The 22,985-nt window shown below is 43.8% G+C and overlaps 1 protein-coding gene across 1 annotated transcript in view; it reads right to left on the bottom strand.

The window, feature by feature from the left end:
- The window catches only part of LOC126092424 (uncharacterized), a 759,756-nt gene that overhangs the window by 92,234 nt on the left and 644,537 nt on the right, over positions 1-22,985 (bottom strand). The window contains exon 3 of the mRNA XM_049908015.1: positions 9,348-9,483. Coding sequence (XP_049763972.1) covers positions 9,348-9,483 — 136 coding nt within the window. The remainder of the gene's footprint in view (positions 1-9,347; positions 9,484-22,985) is intronic.

Below are 22,985 nucleotides of genomic sequence, written 5' to 3'. Positions count from 1 at the left end.
CGAGGCAAACGGTGTGCAGAATGGTTCGGGAGAATGGCTCTTGTTGTTGGAGACCTGCTGTGTACCTACCTCTGATGCGTCTTCACAAAAGGGAGCGCCTAGAGTGGAGTCATCACCATGCCAACTGGGCGGTCGAACAGTCGGCCACTGTTGTTTTCAGATATGAGTCTTGATTTAGTCTGGAGAGTGATTCTCGATAATTTCGCATTGACGATTTCGGAACCAAGATATCGTGGAAAGACACTGATACCCAAGAGGATCCCTAACGGTGTGGGCAGGGATTCACTCGAACTCCTGTACATGAGATTGTACGGGCGAGTCGGCAAGATTTAACTGCTGTCAGGTATCGTGACGATATCTTGCGACTTCATTTGCGGTTGTTGTGAGGTGCTGCTGGCCCAGACTTCGTTCGTATTGATGGACTATTTTGCTCGACCTCGTAGAGCACGTGTGGTTAATGTCTTTTTGGAAACGGACGATACTGCACGCATGGCGTGGCCTGCTCGTTTTCCCGATTTGAATCCTACAGAGCACGTCTGGGATGCATTAGGGAGAAGGCTTGCATCACGTCAGCATCCACTCTCCAAGACTGCTATCAGCTCTGCTGGAAGAATGGGCGTTATTGCCTCAACATGAGACGGATGACGTCATTCACAGCATCTCCCATCGTTGTCAGGTCTGTACCGCTGCCAGAGCGGGTCATACCCCGTAATGAGCACATTAACCAGTTGCCGAAATATGTGCAAATCCGTTAAGCTGAAAAAAAAAACGTAGAGGATTTTTCTCCGTCATTGCGCATGTTACGGTTGTTTACGTTTTGAATTCTGTGCATTGTTTCTACTTTAATATCGCCTGTTTGTACAGTTTTGATACAAAATAAAAGCAACCTTGCAAAATTTACGTGTGTTGCTTTAATTTTGGACTCCAGTATTCTTCCCATGAAAAAACAATTGCGTGGTAGCCTCCAGGTGATTTTCGAGGCGAAACATGTCCTGAACAGCAAACAGCTAAAGTGAAGACTTACAGATCGAAGGTCCCCGCCTCGCCATTCATCGTTGTGAAAATGTGTCACATTGAAGGCTGAATATGTGCTTCATGATTGTACTTTGATTTCTCCAATATGATAATTACAAGTTTGTGAGTATCTTCAATACATTTTCAAGCGTTCGATCCCAATCTAATAAAGGAGAAGATTGATACATCGGAAGCGTGTAGTGATGAAGAGGTACTGTTCTACTAAGTATCTTCGGATGATGAGGACTAAGAGCCTTTTTCGCCGTCGTTCGAACCGATAGATTCGTCGTAGAAATTATCGTTTTACTGTACCAGTACTTGGTGGGATGTGTAAATGGAGGACATAGTGTAGTAATACATTTGATTAGGAATTTTTATGTGTCAAAGGGATAATGAAGGTGTAATTGTTATTATGTCAAGAATTCTCGAAACTTTCTACATTATATTATAAAGGACGATACGACTTTTTGCTAACAATTATAGTAACGCAATAATTAATAAGGTTGTGCATATCGAAAGACTTGCTACAGATGCTACTTTACAGAAAAGATGTTTTGAAGAACAAGCATCTTTGGAGAAGGTCAGAGTTTCATGTAGAAATAAGTTTGGTCGATTTAGAATTCAGGGACTCGATTCGGCAGTCGTTCCTTGGAGGACATAGAGGGTGTAACTGGTAAACGTGCAGATACTTTTATCTATGTTATCTCAATAGGTATATACAACAGTGTGTTAGTTGCTTTATCTCTGTGTCTAACAGTCTTCCCAAAAACATTTCGCGTACTCTACTACCTGATCTTTTCTGCACAGTCGCAACTGCACCGCTAAGTGGACTGCACCTGTAAGTATAGACTAACCGTTTTGCGTCCACGTGTCCATACTTCATCCCCTGGTCTGGAACCCAGGGGAAAATAATCATTAATGACTTGCTCCTGCCACATAGACTTGGAGGTACTAACGAATGTAAAAACATACGACTTGAGACAGCTATAATTATTAGTCTGCAGATGACGTAAATACTGATATAATGATGTCAGTACACCGTTCTCAGTCAGAAAGACCAATAATATCACTTATAGCGGTCATACGATGTATACTGGTAAAAATAAGTGGAAGTTTGTATAAAATATAGTAAGCGTCGTCAATACACCAATATTAATGAGGTTACTGACTGACCCCGTCTTGAAACCCATTGTAAAGCAGTGAAAATATTACTTCAAAGTGAATTCCGTTTTATATTGGTGTAATGGCGTCTGGTTTGGAGCCTAAGAAGTATTCTAAAGATCAACACAACTTGAAATAACGGAATTACTAGCGGTATAATTCTTTACACTGTCCGTCCAAAAAGCCCGAGAATAAATTTATTCCTATTGTATAAGCGACGTCAACACAGTACCTACAATGGCAACTTGAACTAACAACTGTAAACAACATACGTGCATTCGATTAGTCAGCTGTGACCAGGAAATACAAACAATCGATGTGCGGCTGTAGGGTGGCAATGTTGTTGTGTCACAAATGGCAGTGGAGTACCGTCTTTAAATAAAGTGTTCAACAGATCCCGCGGAAAATTTAGCAAAGAGGAAGATGTGCAAAGCATGTCCACAATCATGACTCCAGAAGGAAAATAACGACGTATGGACACCTGTCACGACTAGAATGAAATGCGAGACGGAGATAACTATTTTCTGGAAAACATCATAAAAGGTAACACGGCTAGGTGGTGTCAACACAAAAAGACAAATTGCTCAAATCTATATGAAAAGCCAACGATTTGACGACGTAATCGAATAACGGACTTCAAGCCAATGTGACGCTCGGGTGGAATAACATTCCAGAGAAGCTGTTTTCTCACAGTTTCACTTGTTTCTATGAACATTCTGTCCATTGTACTCGTGTGGGGCGAGTCTATGTGAAACACTTAATGCATTAAGATAACTGTCTAAACTTTTCTATATTTTTTATTAATTCAAACTTGTAACTCTTCTAAGCTGACGGGATATTCTGCATCATCTAAATTACTGACATTTATACACTAGCAAGAATCTACCCGGTTCACTTGGTTTCTTCTTTTCTGTAGAATAAGGAACTCAGCGAAAGAACAAGTGCGTTGAGTACCCCCTCCCCCCCCCCCTCCCATTAAAATATTTTTGTTTCCAAAGAGCTTTTGACAGAACCTGGCACAGATTTTCAGACGTTTTCGATGCTATCTGTACTAGTGCGGGGAAAGCAATCGTGAGAATTACGCCAGCACACCACCGAGCAGACACGGTCGCGCCACCCGTCTTGCCGGCAAAGTCAACAGAGCCGCCAATCGATCGCTCTCTACTGCGGTCCGGGCGCCACGCGGGCTACAATTACCCACAATATTCCGGCCCGACTGCCACACAACACCGCCCCGACACATGCAGCCCCGCGAACAAAGCTTTTCCAGGGTTCTACGCTGAAAAAGTAGGTCTTCTTTGTTTGGCTTCCTGGTTACTATAACAACAGATAAGGACGCGCTACGGAGACAATAGTTGCTCGAATCTTGAGTAAACACGAATGCTGTGTAATTTAGTTTCGACGTGCTCTCATAATGGGCGTATATTTGGAACCGGCGTACTCCTGGAGTAGCGACTGTGGGGGTAAGATACGTCTTTTCAATATGATGCCAATATTAATATCTTGAATGCCTGAACAGGTATCAACTATACATTTATTATTAAGAAATAGACTTTTAAGAATCACACTGTTCATTAAACGTCAGAAACTTGTAACCGTGCAAATCACTAAATGAAAAAAATTAGTACCTTATGACTACAGAATCAATGAGTCACAATTAGAATCAGTTAATTTACAGAAATACTTCAGCTTAACAATTTGTAGAGCCATGAAATGGACCATCAGATGGGCTCCATCGCTGGTAAAGCAGCTGGTATACCTTGATTCACTGATTGTAAAAGTCCGAACAGGCCACGGAAGGCCTAACGGTACCGAACGTTCGCCGTATCATTCTTAGGCAACGGGGTCGCTAATTGTTGATACAGAGGAACACGTGATCAGCTTTCATGACTGGAGTCGCTACTTCTCAGTCAAGTAGCTCCTCAGTTGACCTCACAAGGACTGAGTACACCTCGCTTGCAAACAGCGCTCGGCAGACCCGGATGGTCACCCATCCGAATGGTAGACAAGCCCAAAAGCGTTTCAGGATGCAGCTACACAAAAACTACAAGATATACAGAAAAGTGTTAGAGGAACGAACATCCCTCCAGGTTTCTGTTGGCCATATCCGCCGTGGTGTAGTTTAAGATCTCACCATTAGGTGTCTTGCGTGTGAGAACATGTGGACAAACATCCGCTTTATATTACAGCATCGTATTTGTTTACTCTACATATCGCCTTAAAGTGTTTCTACTGTTTAATGAATCAACACGCACACCTGCACCTATTGATTCCATGCATTTGCAGATTCCGATTTCTCTTGTTATAAGTGTGAATTGATCAGATTTACAACCCGCCGTTGTACACCATGAGAGCGGCTGAAAACAACAGCCCGCGTGGTTTTCGAATTTGACAGCTTGTGTACAAGAGTTTGTGCTCGTTTGTTTACTCTATTATGCACGTGGCGTCTGTTAGTCGTATCGGTGTATTTCGAGTTACTAAGTGAAATTCTGGGTGCAATCATACTTATTATGGAACAACATTGGTACTATGACTTTATTCATAGTCGATATTTTCTCAGCAACTGCAGTATATTTTTCAGAGTAAAATGCAGACCTTAGCCGCACAGTTATTTTTATTTCACTTTACTGGTTTCAACAGATAAATATGTCATCTTCAGAAGCCTACAAAATTTGCGATATTATAAACAATTAGAACTATTACATACATTTGTGTAAAGTTTAAGAAATGTATTACAAAACTTACTTAATATTGGTTTAGCATGTGTCTACTTCTTCTTCACATAATCTTACTGCGATGACATATCCAAAAATGCACATATTGTATGTGGTAATTACAAACACAGATTGACAATTTACAATAAATGAATCACATTTATGTATACGGTCAAGCAAGGACCATATATAAAAGGGAGTAAAAATTGTAACTAACCTATTTAAAGGAAGTTGTATGTAATGCATTTGAGAAACATCACGCAGAGTTCCACGAAATGACAATTATTTTGGAACTGACGACTGAATTTTATTCTGAAATACAGCTTCTGTGCTATTGTGGATACTATATTCAGTGACAAAGAATGATGTTAATTTAATTTTCTTGATCTTGGCTTTTGCGTGTTTGAGTAAACTTAGAGGGCAAGTATATGAGTCGAGATTTATTGCCTCTGACTTGCACAGTAAGATTAATTTAATCCTTTTGGCTCAGAATAGCACACGTGAAATTAATCACTGTTAACTAAAATATTTAAATTTATTCAGCGTAGCGTACAGAGATTAGGCCAACACCTGATAACACGGTCATTTATACTGTTCAAATTTAGGTCGACAATTCTCGTCGTGTTGTAAGTGGGGGATACTGGTGCGCATTAAAGCGGATTTCCTTCTGGAATTCTTAAAATTTTTTATTAGATTTATCTTGTTTAACATTGTTTAGTCTTGTAACGAGTTTATTATTCTAACTCAATGCTTTATTTAAGAGCGCAAAATAATTTTATACAGGTCCAAGTCGAATACGTAAACGTGCCCCGGACAGGGGCAAGTTTACACATCTACGGGGACATGTTTACACATTTCATAAAACATAATAATGAGTAAACAAAACACACTACTAAGATTTAGAAAATATGTTTTTTGGGAATAAATAAAATTACAGTCTTTCTTACGCCAAGGAACGTTACAAAACAGGACAATTTTACTGGCAGTAAACAATTTGTTTTTTGACGAAATTCCACTTGTTAGCTTAACGAGGCCTACATGAAGTCTGAATTTTAATTAAAGACCTGTTAAATGACATTGTACGGATTGAAATTTACTCATGTGAAATGTGTTTCTTGTTGCACAATCGTTGTGGGCCTACCTTTTACATCTAAGGCACTGGAATCATTCGTGATATCTTTTGAATTGGTTCTATCGTTTCAAGCTGTAAATACAAAATCGACTTTGATTCTCTTCATCAGACTGCTGCAGAAGAAGAGGATGAGACGTTCGTTGAGACTTGAGTTCTTGGAAATCCTAGTTTGTGAGAGGAGATTGCGAGGTAGATACAGCGTGATAAACGACATAAATGGACGCAGAAATTGCGCGGACCTGAAGAGGCTGGCAGAAGACAGAAGGAGAGCATGGAGACCTACCATGTGAAAACTTGCTTTTGGGCAGAACACTCACTATGGTATCAGAAATAGGCCTATCAAAATTTTTCCTCGTGCTTGATTTTAGCAATTTCTTGCCATTATCGCTCATTGCTCTCATAAGATTAAATTTTTTACTTGAGTTTCATTAGTTTCAAATTGTTTATTTAGGAGCTCATATCTTCTATTCCCTGTGCCTTCATTTATTTAAGATTGTGTTTCCAACTGCTGTTGCCTTAAAGTCACGTTTACTGGGGTATCAGTTAGGATGGCAATGCAAAATATTGCGTAAACGTGTCCCACCGCCGTTTATGAATCAGTTTGGAAACTACTGTAGTAACTTTCAGACTTCCAAATTATACAATTGGATTTTATAATGTAGAATGATCTTCTGCGAGCGGACATGTATCTGTCTATTCTCAATTCTAAATATACGTTCCCTAGACTTACTTGACTCACTTAATGTGACCCTTTTAGGAGCATAGGGCATCGAGGAGAAGTCGCCATCTCTGACTTTGGCCATTTCCCTCAATTCCGCCCAGATCTTGCCGACTGTCCTTGCTTCCCTTTCCACCGTCCTCTTGCATGTACCTCTAGGCCTGCCTCTCTCCCTTGTTACTTGAGGATTCCATTCCAGTTTTCTAGGAGCTTCGATATTTGAGTAGGTAAAGCTACTCAGCTAGTACAAAAAATATAAACATATTCTTTGCGCTTAAACGTTCATTGAACTGATGCCGTGAAGTTTATGAGAGCCGTTAGCAGATAGCAGTAATAACCTTCCCCGAGAAAAATGCTCCGCATAATCGTGCCCCCTGTGTAAATTTGCCCCGGGCTCCGCTACTTATCCGGTGAGCGAGGTCTAGGTTTCTTGGCATTTCCTATAGTAGACTAAGGTGAATGTAGGGATTGTTCCTCTGGAAAGCCACACCCGATTTCGTTCCGCAACCTGAGCCTGTGCTCCGTCTTTAACGACGTCGTTGTAGACCAGACGTTAAGGGGAGCTGGAGGTGCCTATGCTGCCCATGTTAAAATCACTAAGTTTGAGGAACATTTATGAATAAACTACCAAATAGAAAAATTCGAATTTTTTTTACATATAGAGTGGTTTAGTATTGCAGTCATGACAGAGGGATTTTGGAGTATCTTTTCTAGTTCCCTTCCAATTATTTTTTTTATTAATGACCCAAATTTTTTTACAAATAATTGATTTATAATTAAACTGAAATGAAACTATTGGACATATTGCCAAATGGCTGTGTTACAATGTAAGTTTGACCACTAGGAGTGCTGTATAAACATTTCATCTCTCTAGCTTGTGTGGATTTTGAGAAAATGTTCCTTATATTCGAAAAATTCTAATTTATGGGAATTGGCTATGAAAGTTTCTCAATACATTCCTGCACTATAGGATGGATTATCAGGGTCTTCTTCTTCATCCTCCAAAAGCTTCCTCTTCTGTCTTCTTTTCTGGCCTGTTGTTCCATCATACTTCATATGCCTTCCTCTTCTTTCTGCTCCTCTTATCCTTTCTCTGTCAATATTTCTTAGTGCTCGTACAGTGTTCACCCCAGCTGTAAATCCTAATGCCTTCAGAACTTCACACTTCACACTGTTCCCTTGGTTTTAGGTTGCTATTGAATTATAAATGCCAAAGTGCAGTGTTTTTATGCTTACAAACACCCTTTTAGGAATCACTTTCCAAATCAAATTGTTTACGCTCTCATTAGGATTCTGCGTCTTTCCGTGTAGACATTTGTGTAACAATTCTGGCTGTGCTAAGTCATGAAAAATTGGTTGTATTGCATTTATCACAGCTGCTGGCAAACCATGTTTGTGATCATAGTCCTTTTTTGCATTATATTTGCACCAGGAATCTTTTGGGCATAGGCTGTGTTGAGGGTATTCATTGGAAGAGGCAGTATGAAGGAACAATGCCCACACTGCTTTTCTCATGTCACTAACATTACTAGTATTTTGCCTTATAGCATACCCATAGTATCTCTGTAGACGTTCAATCACCTCGTCAGTAAGCCTGCCTCTCCCTCCTATTGTCTTTCCATCACTGAGCTTACTTGAACCCAAAGTTTGTTTGAGCCTTCGAAGACGTGCACCCACACGCTTTTGCACACGCCCAATGCATTCCAACTTTTCAACTACAAATTCGTTTCCATATGGTTTCAGTTCCTCTATAGTCTTGAAACCTTTGGAGTGACCATCCCCAAGGTATTATTTGCTAGAAGATGTCACAGGGCTACGGCCAGCCATGTGTTGCTTAGCAGAAGAACGCACTCTTTCAGTAATTGCAGTAACGCAACTTGGTATTAGTGTAAATTTTATTTTCCCTACTTTCTTCCTCTTCTTATATACACGGTTACTAAAACGTGGCATCGTAACCAGAACAACGCTTTACACAAGAAGTATAATACTACCAAAAACAGGCGCAACACTGAACTAATTCGAAACGGTAAACAGCAAAGAGACGATGTTCCGCGCTCTTGGCGCTTCATTTGTCACAGAAAACAATGTAGCCAACCCTTGCACACTCGCTGTATGCGTAACATAAGGCGCTGTATGCGTAACAGGCCGAGAAAATCCCAAGCAGTTCGCCAGGAAGTCACGAGAGGGTGTTAAATGCATTCAGCGGCAGCCCATTTCCTCTGCAGGCATGGGGGAAAATGGTAATAACTCCACTTCTAGGGCAAGTAGACAAATAATTCAAAGTTTACATTAAAGAGAAATGTTCCAATTACTTTCCGGTAGCAAAAAAAAAAAAATCGTAATTCTTTGGATTTGACTACCTCCGGCTCCCCTTAAATACTGTTCTTCCGTCCTTCCTTAACATACAACTGTCACAAGTCGAGGAAGGAGACCATCGTGTGTGAGTAAGAACACCATTCGCTTTGTGGTTGTTGAAGCTACCCCACGGCGTGTCTTAGCCAATGTCATACAAAATCTTCCTTCGTTCCGCGATGGCTCAGCAGGTGCCCACGTGTTTGCTTCTTACTCGTGCAGGTTTAGAGCTAGACTTGAGACAGGCGGTACTCACGTATGACGGTTAGCTCCTTCTCCTCGGAGCGGCGCGTGAAGATGGGCGTCAGCGTGGACACCTCGCACGAGTAGGGGCCCTGCGCGTTGAAGTGCACGTCCCTCAGCACCAGCTGCCGCTCGTCGCTGCGGTTCCTCTGCGGGCACGAGAAACAGCCGTCAGCGCCCGCAAGCTGGCCGCGGCAGGACACACTTAAGGCAGCCTCTCTGCAAGTCACCCTCCTCTCAGCAGGCACCGTGTGGTGGGACCTCTTTATTACCTTTCACCTTGTTACGAAAACAGCGAACATTAGCGCTGTTGAGGTTCTTCACCAACAATGCTGTTGTGTAAAGTGAAAATCGGGCAAAGTGGCCCGGCTAAGGTATTCGTATTTTTTAAGCTGAGGTGCAATAGCCGGAAATACATAGAAATGAGCGATTACAATGTACAACTATTGACGTATAATATCGAATAGTTAAATCACCTTAGGATCAGATTGCGACCTTTATGCAGTTCAATTTGCACGAATTAGTAAAGCGCCCGATTTGCCCGAGATCGGGAAAAGTGGCCACACCGTTTTAAACTGAAAAGTAAAAGAAATAAATATATTTTATTGTAAAACATGATTCGAATTAACTTATTTCAACTTTTCACAAAGAGAAGTCACACTGTGTTCCTCAGCTCCTGTACAGACTTCGTAGGCCCACGACGAGCACAACTGGATCTACTGCTCTTCTAGGCTTAAATTTAAAATTTTTCTTCCCGGTACATGCACTCTTTGTCTTCGTGATTGTCATCAAAATGAGCTCTTCTAGCGTTGAGCTACCTGGTCTTGCACTCTTCTTTTTATTGCCTCTCTAGCCGTGCGCCGTGCGCCTTGTCACGGTCTGGGCGGCTCCCCCCACCTCCCCCCCGCTCACCCCACCGGAAGTTCTAGTCCTCCCTCGGCCATGGGTGTGTGTGTAATCCTTAGCATAAGCTAGTTTAAGTTAGATGAAGTAGTGTGTAGACTTAGGGATTGACGACCTCAGCCGTTTGGTCCCATAAGACCTTACCACAAATTTCCAAATTTTTTTTCTATTCGTGTGCTTTGTTTTTCTTGCATTTTACTTGATTTTTCTTCTCTTTCTTTATTTGCAGCTTTAGGTCACGCTTTAAGGACTTGCTGTAGGTGTCACGCTGAAGCCGTTCTTTCGCCAGCTCCTTTTATGTCCCCCTCTCCCCCCCCCCCCCTACATAACGTCACCAGAACTAACCGCCGAAATGACAATGCCCGCATGCACGCCATTACACAAAAATTATAAACTCTCTATTAGCATGACCGAAATTTGAGTAACTAACGTAGGATTATGGAGCCAGGATATGGCACTTCCGACACATTTGTCATTAAAAAGACATGTCACATTCCCTTTGCACAATAAATACACAAACTGACCACTTATCTTACAAGAGGATACGTGAAATCCAGATAAAGGACGAGAAGCCGTACAGTAGACAGGTTAGACTTCATGAGGTGACTGGTCCTTCTGGGAGAATATGCTGAAGCATTTCTCCCACTATGCCAGCTCATTTCCCCAAGACCCTTAAGGCCACTTAGCTCGCCATGGCTACTTTGCCCGGCTCTCCCCTACATGAAAGCTTTTTCCTTGGACGATCGTAAGCCATTGCTGAAAGAATTGGCCAAAACGTCCACTTAGTGTGAATGATGGCAGCCCGCTTTAAATGGAGATTTTCGAACGGGAAATCAGTATGTGTCCTTTTTAACCTTAAGCACTCAATTTTTTGGTTTTCCCGAATTGAGAATGAGGGGTATCATTTTAAATTCAAACAATAGGCAAAGTTACTAGGCTTCATTTTTGATTAATTGCTTGGTTGTCGGAGCTGAAAGACTTGAAGGCAATCTGTGTCAGAGCGTTAAATATTTTAAAATATTATTCATCATTTGGTTTTGAAGCTCTAGCAGTGGCACTGTTTACAGATCACTTATTACGCAAACAACTTTTTTGAATGTATACAATCCATTCACCTCAACTTGACTAACTGTCAAAAGCCTTTTGCAGCGCGAGTCACTGCAAGATGTGCAGGGAGAAAGTCAGTGAGGTTCTGACACGTATTGACAGGTACGTGGAATCAGGCAGTCTCCAAATGCGCCACGTTACTCGGTTGAGGATCCATGGCGCGAATACACCGATCGTGACAGTCCCATAGGTTCTCGATTGGGCGTGGGGAACAGGGGAGTACGGAATACTCACCGTGATGCATTTCGAACCAAAACGTTGCGTTGTACTAATCGTAGACGCCATTGTACCTAGGAAGAAACAAACTGTACGTACTGGTGAGCATGGTCCCACGGACGGATACAGACTTGTGTTGATACATTGTGCCAAAATGATGAAATCACCCAGGGATGTTACAAAAACATTCCCCAGACCATAACGCCCCCTCCTGGGGCCTGGACCCTTCCAATGATTGTTGCAGTGTGTCTGTTTCCAGACGTTTCACGCTGATGGATCATAAAACGTGACTGATCTGAAAATACCATCTGTCGACACTCCATGGATGTCCAGCTACAAAATAAGTGTGCAAATTCCAGCCTTCGTTGCCGATGAACCGCAGACTGCATGGATGCATGAACCAGTACGCCTGCTTTGGAGGCCCACGCAGCAGCGTTCGCTGGAGGGTCGTTCAGGAGACTTTTTGGTAGCCTCTCCGTTCATCTGGGTGCTCAGTTGCTCAGCAGTTGTACACCTGTTAACCAGAACACATTTCCGCAGCCGTTGTTCACCCCTTTCACCTATGGACCGTGGTGCACAATTGTCTCGGTGCCGATTTTGGATAGCGCTATTTTGCCATGCCAGGTATACGCTGTCGAAGGTGGCACGCGAACAGCTTACAAATTTAGCTGTTTCTGAAATGCCTCCCCTTCTCCCGAAAGCCATGACCATGTCCTTCTGGATATCAGATAGATCTCTCCATTTTCGCATTGCGGCAACGGCTGTTGTGTACTTCGGGTATCTCTGACACTCTTTACACAACCTCCATTGCTGGTGGTGCTGCCCGCCGTCTGTAAGCGGATCTTGCACGTTGACGTCGACCGTAGGCGATGGCTACGTTAAACTAACTGGATTGTGTATATAAATGGCCAAGCACTTTTCAAAAACTTCGTGCCATCATCAGTGGGTACCTGTATTCAGTTCTGCAAAAAGGACACTTTTTTAGTAACAAATACCTGAACGATATTAGGCCAAAGACGTTTTTGCCTGTCGTCGTTATTAACCAATTTTTTCCTTTGATTGGCTCTGTAGGACCCTCTAAACATTTGTATTTTAATAGCTTGTCATCTGCAATTACATGATGCTACTGTGGGTTTGGTCGGTGAGATAATGAATCAGTTTAACTATAAGCGTAATTTTAATCCGGAATATTCTTTCTCATCTACATTATTATATGTTGTGAAGATGCACACAAAAACACAATGTATGTTTTTGGTGGATTTTAGTCGCAGATTATTTTTCAATTCACAAAGCAGATGTCAGATCACCGTTGATCAGCTGTTTTCATGTCAATTTGGCAGCATATTTGAACTTTATTTCCTTTCTCTTTCCCACTGCGCACGTATCTCTCTCTCTCTCTCTCTCTCTCTCTCTCTCTCTGTATCTATCTATCTATCTGTGTGTGTGTGTGTGTGTGTGTTTTTTTTTTTATTGGTCTTTGTTGCCTTTGGGTGATCAAGAGTTGCACGCGAATTTATGTACCTGATCTGCTGAATTTGTGTGTGTGTGTTCCCTGTGTTCTCAGCTTTCTTGTTTTTTTTATCAATCCTGCATTCTATTTGAAGTCTCTGTTTGTTTAATACGTTGCCTATTTTGTGAACTATTTTACTATTGCAGGTGAGGATGTCACACTTTGTTTTGTGGGTGGATTCTTGTTCCGTTGTGTTCTGTGTGTCATCACTGTTAGTTGAGTTCTTGTGTGTTGCTGTCAAAGTTACGTGCATGTCGCCTTTCAAGTTCAAGTGGCTCTGAGCACTATGGGACTTAACTTATGAGGTCATCAGTTCACTAGAACTTAGAACTACTGAAACCTAACTAACCTAAGGACATCACACACATCCATACCCGAGGCAGGATTCGAACCTGCGACCGTAGAGGTCACGTCGTTCCAGATTGAAGCGCCTAGAACCGCTCGGCCACTCCGGCCGACTGTCACCTTTCATTTCCCTGTCAGTTGACGTACTTTTTCTTGTATTTTCTTTATCATATGGGTATAATAAGCCTTATCCCCTACTATTAAATGTTGTTATTGTATTTAACTCTCATATGTAGTCCTATTTGTTTATGGGGGTTCTATTTAATTTGTGGAGCATGAATCTGGAGCTTGCTTGTTTGTTTATTTATGGGTTTTTTGACTGAATGGTGGTGCTTGTGGTCGTGACTTTTCTGTATATTAGCTTAGCCATTTATGATAATGCACTGCCAATGCAAACAATAAGAACGTATCGTAACGCTGTCCTAATAGCTACCATGGCATACAGTGGGAGTGCTCGGGTACACAGAATGCCGCTCATAACACCAGCACTGGTTAACAGGGTGAAATAATTCTCCAGCTGACGGGAGATATCAACTCCGTCTCCAGATACGAAAAAAACGAGGTGATGTGTTGGATGAAGAAAGAACAATTTATCACGGGCCCTACGCTGACTATTGGCATGGATCTGGCAGAAGACCAGCCTCCGAATATGCCTATGATGTAGAAGGCACGTCAAAACTTTCTTCACTGTGCGACAGAATTAAAGGATCACTTTTACGAAACGCTATAATTTTTTCCAGGTTACCATAGAAGTCTGAAATTTGACTCGGAGGTGCCAACAACATACCTCAGCGACGGTGAAAAAGCGTAGCACCCTGCTACGTCACTAAAGGGCTCGTAGACACCTTAAATTGAAAAGTATCGACACGTGCAGAAAAGAGGCCACAGTTGAGAAGCTCATGTGGTACGTAAGGTAGATTAATGATGTCACGTTGCTACATAATTTCACAAAAATTCTGCCCAATGCCACCCCTGACGTGTCAAACGACGGGAAGTTCGTCACATCTCTTCTTAACCACGTTTTACCCTTTCTTTTGGCACCTCTTCAATGATGGTCAGAAAAGCGACGCCTTGCTTTGAAATCATGCTGGTTTCATTTGGAAGGCGGAGGAAAACATTTCAAATACACCGCTGCTATGTGTCGACACAGCAAGTGGCATAAAGGGCGTCAATAAAACCACCCTTTCCATTGGGGCGTTGATTCCACACATATCGCGGTCGAAAACGACAGTTCGTAATGCGATGAGCAACAGGAAGATGTTCCTGACAACCTTTGACGCTGCTGGCACTCCAGATGTTTCAACCTCCTCTAAGAACATTGTCGGTTGCATCCTCATTTACAGTGATAGCAAGGAGAGTGGGCATCATCCAACTGCCCTTTCATCAGTAATATTACAAGGTGCCAAGTTTGTCTTGTTTTGAGATGATACAAACATTGCAATAAATAGAAAATCATGTACAGTCGTAGAAATATCGGTTAGTGAAATTTTTACGGAGAAGCATACCGCGGAACTACCGATCCTCTTAAACAAATCCTTACTTGCAGTACGGATTGTGCCAGACGAATGTGATATAAAAATTAAAATGCTAGCATACCTTTGCTTGTTTTCATTCCATAAATACATGAGCTTTTTTTAAATAAAATTTTACGTTAAAAATATATCTCTTCTTCGGACTAATTGCTCAGATTAAGGAGTCAATATTAAGTACAAGAATAATCTTCTCAGAGATTTAAAAGTCACTTACTTTGGGCCAGAAAGGTGTCCTTTATTCAGGAGCACACATTTTCGATAACTTCCCAGCACCCATAAAAAGTTAACTACTAAGAAATTCAAGAGCCTAAGTGATTTGTTGGTGGCTAGCTCTTTCTAATGCATTGATGAATTTCTTAGCAGATCCGAACGATGTGTATATGTCACCAATAATATCAAATACTAGGAGTATAATGTGCCATCTGACTTGTGTACAAATTCGGTGCAGAACGCTATCATTGTCAATAAGTGTTTTCTACTTGATGATGCATGGCTACAATAGCCTAAGAATCAGCATATGCACCTTATGCTACTGAACATCTAAATGTTTTGTGATAAGTTTGTTGTTACTTGTTAAATGAAAATGTGCTTAAGATTTTTTCACTTGTCCTGCAATAATGAAGTCCGTTGCACCTAGCTTTATGGAAGGTATGTTAGCTCATTCGGTTTGTTTCTAAATGTTTATTTTGTATTATTTATTTCTGAAATCCTTCAGGGTCTCCTCACTCTCTATGTTTTGGATCGAGAAATAGATCTAATCTAATCACACGATCACACAGCGAAAAACACTGCCGGAGAAAAAGAAATTCGTACAACTTGATTTTAATACGATGATGGCATGTGCTACCTGGGGGATAGCAGATGTATTACGAGGTTTCAATGTACTCCGCCTACAGATAGCGTGCAGGGGTAGCTACCAGCGTACCATCTGTGTCTACCCTTGAATATGGAATGCTCATAGCCAGAAGGCTCAGCATCGTGCGAAAGCATGAAGCTATCAGATATCCTGGAGACACACTCATGCTTCCTACAGCCAACTGACCTAGTTTGAAAGGGGTCAAATTGTGGCCTTCTTTCATAGAATTGACACATGAGTTGGGCGTGTTGTGTCAGTTGTGCAAAGATGCTATTGTCAGTAGTCACGTGAAGAACCTCACACCCGTAAAGGAGATTCTGGACGTTCACGTAGCACAGACGTCCGCCGGGGTCGTCGTATTCAAGGGCAGCTGTAGCAGATCGTACAGCTACCACAGCGCAGATAAGAGGGCTTGTGAGCTCAGACGCGTCAACACGAACTGTTGCAAAGTATTTATTACCAGTGCGACTACGAGCACGCACTCATCTAGTCCGTCTTCCACTCAGGCCACATCATCGACGTGCACGACTTGAGTGTTGCCACCAGAGGATAATTTGGAAGATGGAATGGCGCGCCGCGGTCTTCGGCGATGAAAAAAGATTTTGCCTAGACTCAAGCGATGGTCCTGGTGAGTGTTGTGTCGTAGAGTGCATTCGTCTAAGACACTGGCTCCACACCAGGCCTTTCGGTCTGAGGTCCGATAAGTTAGAACTCTCGTTCATCTTCGGTGCTTTCCACACGTGCAGAATGTTGTTAGACCCGTTCTTTCGCCGTTCTTGCTATTGTAAGGTGATGTGTTCTTCCAACAAGATAATGTTCGCCCACACACTGCACGTGAAACACAACGTGCTCTGCAAGAATTGTAACAACTTTCCTGGCCAGCACGATCTCCGGACTTGTCACCAACTGAACACGTTTGGGATATGATGAGACGACAAGTAATTCATACGACTCGTCAACCAACAACTCTTACAGAAATACGTGAATAAGTCGAGTAGGCGTTGCATACCGTATCCCAGGACAGTATTCGCCATCTGTACAATCGGCTGGATGACAGGGTCAACACCTGCATAGCCGCCATGGAGGCTATACCACATACTAATGTGGGTCTTTCTGCATGGGTTGAGGCCTCGTACCTCAGAACCGCTTGTGCTACTCATATGTAAATGTAGTCACTTAATGTACCCCATATGCAGTGTTGCAACATCAAAACTTCAGTGAACTGAAAACGTCTAAGAGGATGTACTATTTTTTTGAGGCGTTGTATATTGGATTTTCTCTCGACTGCAACTAACATCAGCCTCGACTACAGAGGTCCTGGAACGCAATGCACCCCTATTCGGTTATTCTGCTGCACACGTACTCATCGTGTATCTGTATACATACGAATATACATACATACGTCGTCAGATCAAAAGTTTCAATTAATAAGAGACATAGGAAAAATGAGATGGTGATTTTAAACCATCAGAAGTTTTCGTAGTCTCCCTCCACTTGTGTACAATGTACAAAACGTTCATATAACGATGTTGAACAGTTATAAAAGTCCTTCTTCGGAATATTGTTCATCTGGCGAATCACATTCGTTTAAATGTCACTTATGTCATCAAAATGTTGACCCGTCATGTGAATTTCAGCACTTTTTTTCCAGAAGACAATTATTCGCATTTTATTTTTCAATCTACAAAGTGGTGACAGCCTCCACAAATAATTTGTCTTAATTGTGGTCATTTTCTTTTATTTACAGTTGTATAAAGAGATCTAAGGCGATTTACTTTTTATGCTGTTATCCAGCAACGATACTTTCCTGTAGATAAGGAAACCGTCAGTAAACTATCTGATCAGCCATCAATGTATTTTGAGAATTTTAACGGTCGTATTACTAATTCTTGAGTCTATCTTGTTTCCCTCATTCCATAATATTCTGGAAGATCTCAGTGAATGCTAACCCATTCGTCGGAGTCTCTCTTACAGATCAGAAAATTCACCATGATGTATGAACTACATAGCATTTATTCTGTTCACTCCCTGCAAACTAAATTCAGACGCGACTACAGAAATCCTGGAACGTAATGCACCAATTTTCGGTTATTGTATTCTACACATACTCATCCTGTATCAGTATACAGTAAACTTTCTAAGATCCACACTGTGGTGTCACCGCCAGACACCACACTTGCTAGATGGTAGCTTTAAATCGGCCGCGGTCCATTAGTACATGCCGGACCTGCGTGTCGCCACTGTCAGTATTTGCAGACCGAGCGCCACCACACGGCAGGTCTAGAGAGGCGGACTAGCACTCGCCCCAGTTGTACGACGACTTTGCTAGCGACAACACTGACGAAGCCTTTCTCTCATTTGCCGAGAGACAGAATAGCCTTCAGCTAAGTCCATGGCTACGACCTAGCAAGGCGCCATTAACCATATCAGGAGAGAGTCTCATTTGTATAGTCAAGAGCGATGTACCACAAGGATGAATTAAAGTTAAGTAAACAGACGCTACGTACTTTTCTTTAGTGCATTAATAACGTATCCTGTTCCAGACTTCACGCCAGTCGGCGTGTGTGTACGCGTGCCTTTCGGTTACCCGTCACTACATTGGCGACGACTGTAAACGTGTTCATTCTACTTGCTTAAATTACTTGTGTCATGGCTTCGCCACATTCTCCAGATGTACTGTCCGAATTTTATCGCTTGCAGAATCAGCAGACGCAGGCGTTATTGGATGCCCTTGGACAGCTCGTCCAGAGGGTCAACGTGCGCTGCAAAACGATGCGGCCGCCGCCGCTTCATCGCTACCGCAGCCACAACACGCAGTTGCACCCCCGTTCCGTCAATTTCGTCCCGACGACGAAAGCTGGTCGGAGTGGTCACGCCAATTTGGATTCCATCTCGCCGCCTACAGAATTCAAGGTAATGAGCGGCAGCCGTTTTTGCTTTCGTGTGTAGGTGTGTCGACCTACCGTGTGATAGTGAAATTATTTCCCCGACGCGACATAGCAACTCTGTCATACGAAGAAATTTTATCTGCATTGGATGCCTATTTCAAAGAAACAGTAAATGTCGTTGCAAAAAGGTGTACGTTTTTTCGTACTAAACGTACGGCCGGTCAAACTAATCGGGAGTGGGTTGCAACTTTGCAAGGCCTTACTAGGGATTGCGCTTTTCAATGTGACTGTGGACTCCCTTATTCAGATACTATGGTGCGTGATGCAATTGCACAGAACGTTTCTGATGTTCGCATTAGGGAACAGATTTTGAAACTAGTCAATCCCTCCCTTCAACAAGTGATAGACATATTGGATAGGCAAGACACACTTGACTTTGCTCAGGAATCATTTGCAACTTTGCCAGCTGTGTGTCGCATTAACCGTCCCGCCGGGCGCGCTGCACGGAACTGTAAACAGCCTTCGCGCACGTCCGCACCGCCTCGTGTCCCGCGACAGCAAGCAAATGCAGTGCTGAAATCATGCCCGCGGTGTGCAACTAGACATTCGCGTGAAAATTGCCCGTCACGCCAAGCTATTTGCTTTTTCTGTAATAAGAAAGGACATGTTCGAAGTGTTTGCCAGAAAAAGCTTAGATCGGACACTACCAACCATTCCAGGCCCTTTGCTTTGCGCCGGAATCGAACCAAGGACACTCAGGCTCGGGAACCTTCGCCCATGGACATTCATGTAGTTAATGCCACTCCGCCCAGTGTTCCTCTAACAGTGACTGTGTTCGTCCCACAAAAAGTGTGCGTCGACGTCGACGGCACTCCCGTCACGTCGTTAGTGATTCTGTACCAGTGTCTGCTCAAGTTGCACAAAACAGTCGCTCTTGTCGTCAGCAGGACAATAAACTTTTTGTAGATTTGGACTTTGCCGGACAAGTGATACCGTTCCAGCTCGATACCGGAGCTGCAGTTTCATTGCTCAATCATGCCATGTACAAACAACTGGGCGCACCTACGTTGCGTGCCGCAAATGTTCAGCGCACTAGTTATTCAGGACAGCATATCCCTGTGTTAGGACAGTGCAGCCTTCTTGCCACATATAAGGGACAAACAAAACTTGTCATTTTACGTCCTTCGTTCTTCTTCTGCAGTGAACTTGTTTGGTTTAGATTTATTTCAGTTGTTTAACTTGTCTATAGTCAATCAGGTCCTATCAGTGAACCAAACTGTGCCTTCAGCCAGTGTTTCTCGTCTATGTGAGGAATTTGCAGACATTTTTGCACCGGGCCTTGGTTGCGCTAAGAACTATGAAGCACATTTGGAACTGAAAGTAAACGCACAACCGAAATTTTTCAGAGCGCGCAGTGTTCCCCACGCATTGCGTGACGAGGTCGCAAGAACTTTACACGATTTAGAATCACAAGGTGTAATTGAACGTGTGCAGGCTTCTCTCTGGGCCTCACCCTTAGTAATTTTGTAAAAACCTTCCGGAAAATTGAGACTTTGCGTGGACTTCAAGGCCACAGTGAATCCACAACTAGTGACTGCTACTTTTCCTTTGCCCCGCCTGTAAGATCTTTTTGACAAACTGTGCCCGGGAAAATATTTTTCAAAGTTGGACCTAGCAGATGCGTACTTGCAAATACCGGTGGACGAAGAATCCCAGCGCGTATTGGTGGTTAACACGCATCTTGGATTGTACAGATTCAAAAGACCGCCATTCGGGTGTGCATCCGTCCCTGCATTGTTTCAGCAATATTTACAAACTATTTGTGCGCCGGTCCCTACTGCCGCAAACTATCTGGACGATATAGTGATCTCCGGAAAGACAGAAGAACATTTACAAAACCTACAAACATTTCAGGTCTTGCGACAAAATGGTCTTCGCTTGAAGGACAAATGTGTGTTTTTTGCTCGTGACTTGCCATATCTAGGACATGTCCTTAATGCCCAAGGCATACATCGGAGTCCGGAGCACCTCCGTGCCATACAGGAGTTGCCTTCGCCGCAGACTTTGAAGCAGCTACAGAGTGTGTTGGGAAAACTTAACTATTATAATAAATATATTCCGCATGCCTCTTCCATTTCAGCTCCGCTTCATCGCTTACGCCGTAAAGGCGTTCCGTTCGTCTGGTCGACGGAATGCGAACGCGCCTTTCGCCAATTGAAATCGGCGTTGCTTTCAAATACTTGCCTTACGCCATTCGATCCCCAGAAACCCCTTTTGTTGATGATAGATGCATCGGATTACGGGATCGGTGCTGTGCTTGCGCACAAAGATGGTTCGCATGATCGCCCTATTGCCTTTGCGTCCAAATTGCTGTCGTCGGCGCAAAGAAATTCCCAGATAGAGAAAGAAGCTTTGGCTCTCGTGTTTGGTGTTACAAAGTTTCATGATTTCTTGTATGGTCGTCACTTTACCATCATCACAGACCACAAGCCTTTGACATCGCTTTTTCATCCGAACAAGCCTGTACCTCCACGTACAGCGCAGAAGTTCATTTGCTGGTCTATTTTCCTCTCGCAGTACCGCTACGATATCTTGTATCGGTCCACTGCAAAGCACGGAAACGCCGATGCGTTGTCCCGTTTGCCTGTTGCTGAGGATAAAGCATTCGATTCTTCCGAACTTGCTTGCATGTTCATTGATGCGGAAACTGATGACGTGGTCGAATCGTTTCCGATTGATTTTCGTCGTGTCGCTACAGCCACAGCTGCAGACCCTGTCCTTGCTACCGTTTTGCGTTTTGTTGCTTCGCAATGGCCCTTGTCGAAGTCACGGATCGAGGATCCGTTGGTTCGCCGATTTTTTGCTCACAAGGAGAGACTTTTTGTACGACGTGGTGTTTTGTTGTTGCGTTCTGATAATGATCAGTCTAGGGTCGTGGTCCCACGTTCGTTACAGTCCTCTGTCTTAAAGCTTCTCCACCAAGAACATTGGGGTATAGTGGGTACGAAACAACTTGCTCGTCAGCACTGTACTTGGTTCGGAATCGATGCTGCGATTACGACTATGTGCTCTTCTTGCATGGCGTGTGCCGAACAACAATCCGCACCACCGCGGAAGTTCTTTGCATAGCCCAAAGCCACTTCCCCTTGGCAACGCTTACACAAAGATTTTGCTGGTCCCTTCTGGAATGCTCGATGGTTGGTTGTTGTCGATTCCTTCAGCAATTTTCCTTTTGTTGTCCGGATGTCTTCGACGATGTCATCTGCCACCATCCAAGCGTTATCCGCTATATTTTGCATTGAAGGTCTTCCGCAGACTATTGTTTCCGACAATGGCCCACAATTCATGTCCGCAGAATTTCAGTCATTCTGTACGGCCAATGGTATTCAACATCTGACATCCGCGCCGTTTTCGCCTCAGTCAAACGGTGCCGCTGAACGTTTGGTCCGGACTTTCAAGTCACAGATGTTGAAGTTGAAAGAGTCGTATTCTCGGGAGGACGCGTTGTTGCTGTTTTTGTCTTCGTATCGCTCTCAGCCCCGCGATGGTCGCTCGCCAGCTGAGTTGCTTCATGGTCGTCCTCATCGAACCTTGATGTCTTTGCTGCATCCGCCGCATCAGGTTTCTGTGCTGCGGCGGACTCCTGCTTTTGCTCCAGGCGACGTTGTATTCTATCGCAACTATCGCGGTTCACGGCGTTGGCTTGCAGGGCGCATTCTTCGCTGCCTCGGCCGCGCGATGTATTTGGTTTTGGGGGCCTCTGGTGAGGTGCGTCGGCATCTCAATCAGCTGCGCCTCTGTCGTCGCCTGGGTTCTGCCGCTCCCCGTCTGCTTTCAGCGACGGTGCCGTCCGCTCAGCGCCCTGGGGACCCATCTACTGGCTTGCCTCATCCCCAGGTGTCACCGACGATGCCTTCCATTTTGCCCCATGGCGACGCGTCGCCGCCGCTGCCGCCGCCGCCACCTGTTCTCCCGCCGGCGCCGCCCGCAGAGGACGCTTCGCTGCAGCCGCCAACCGCCTCCCTGGGTCACGCGCCGCCGATCGCTTCCCGTGACCAGCTGTCCTCTGCCATGGAACTCTTGCCCGCTACGGACCACCTGGCGTCATCGCGCGTCGGATGCCCCGACGCAATGGAGGTCGACTCTTCGGCCCCTCCTGTCTCATTACGGGCGCATACGCCGCATGTTGACGTGCACCCTGGACTAGGTTTCCAGGCGTTTCCTAGCTCCCCTCGGACCGAATGGCCGGGTGCGGGTGGCACAGCCTCGCCTGTTGTTAGACTCCCCACCTCAT

This window comes from Schistocerca cancellata, chromosome 7 (genome assembly GCF_023864275.1).
Source record: "Schistocerca cancellata isolate TAMUIC-IGC-003103 chromosome 7, iqSchCanc2.1, whole genome shotgun sequence".
In the NCBI taxonomy this organism is placed as follows: Eukaryota; Metazoa; Arthropoda; class Insecta; order Orthoptera; family Acrididae; genus Schistocerca; species Schistocerca cancellata.
This window is presented reverse-complemented; position numbering and strand designations above follow the sequence as displayed.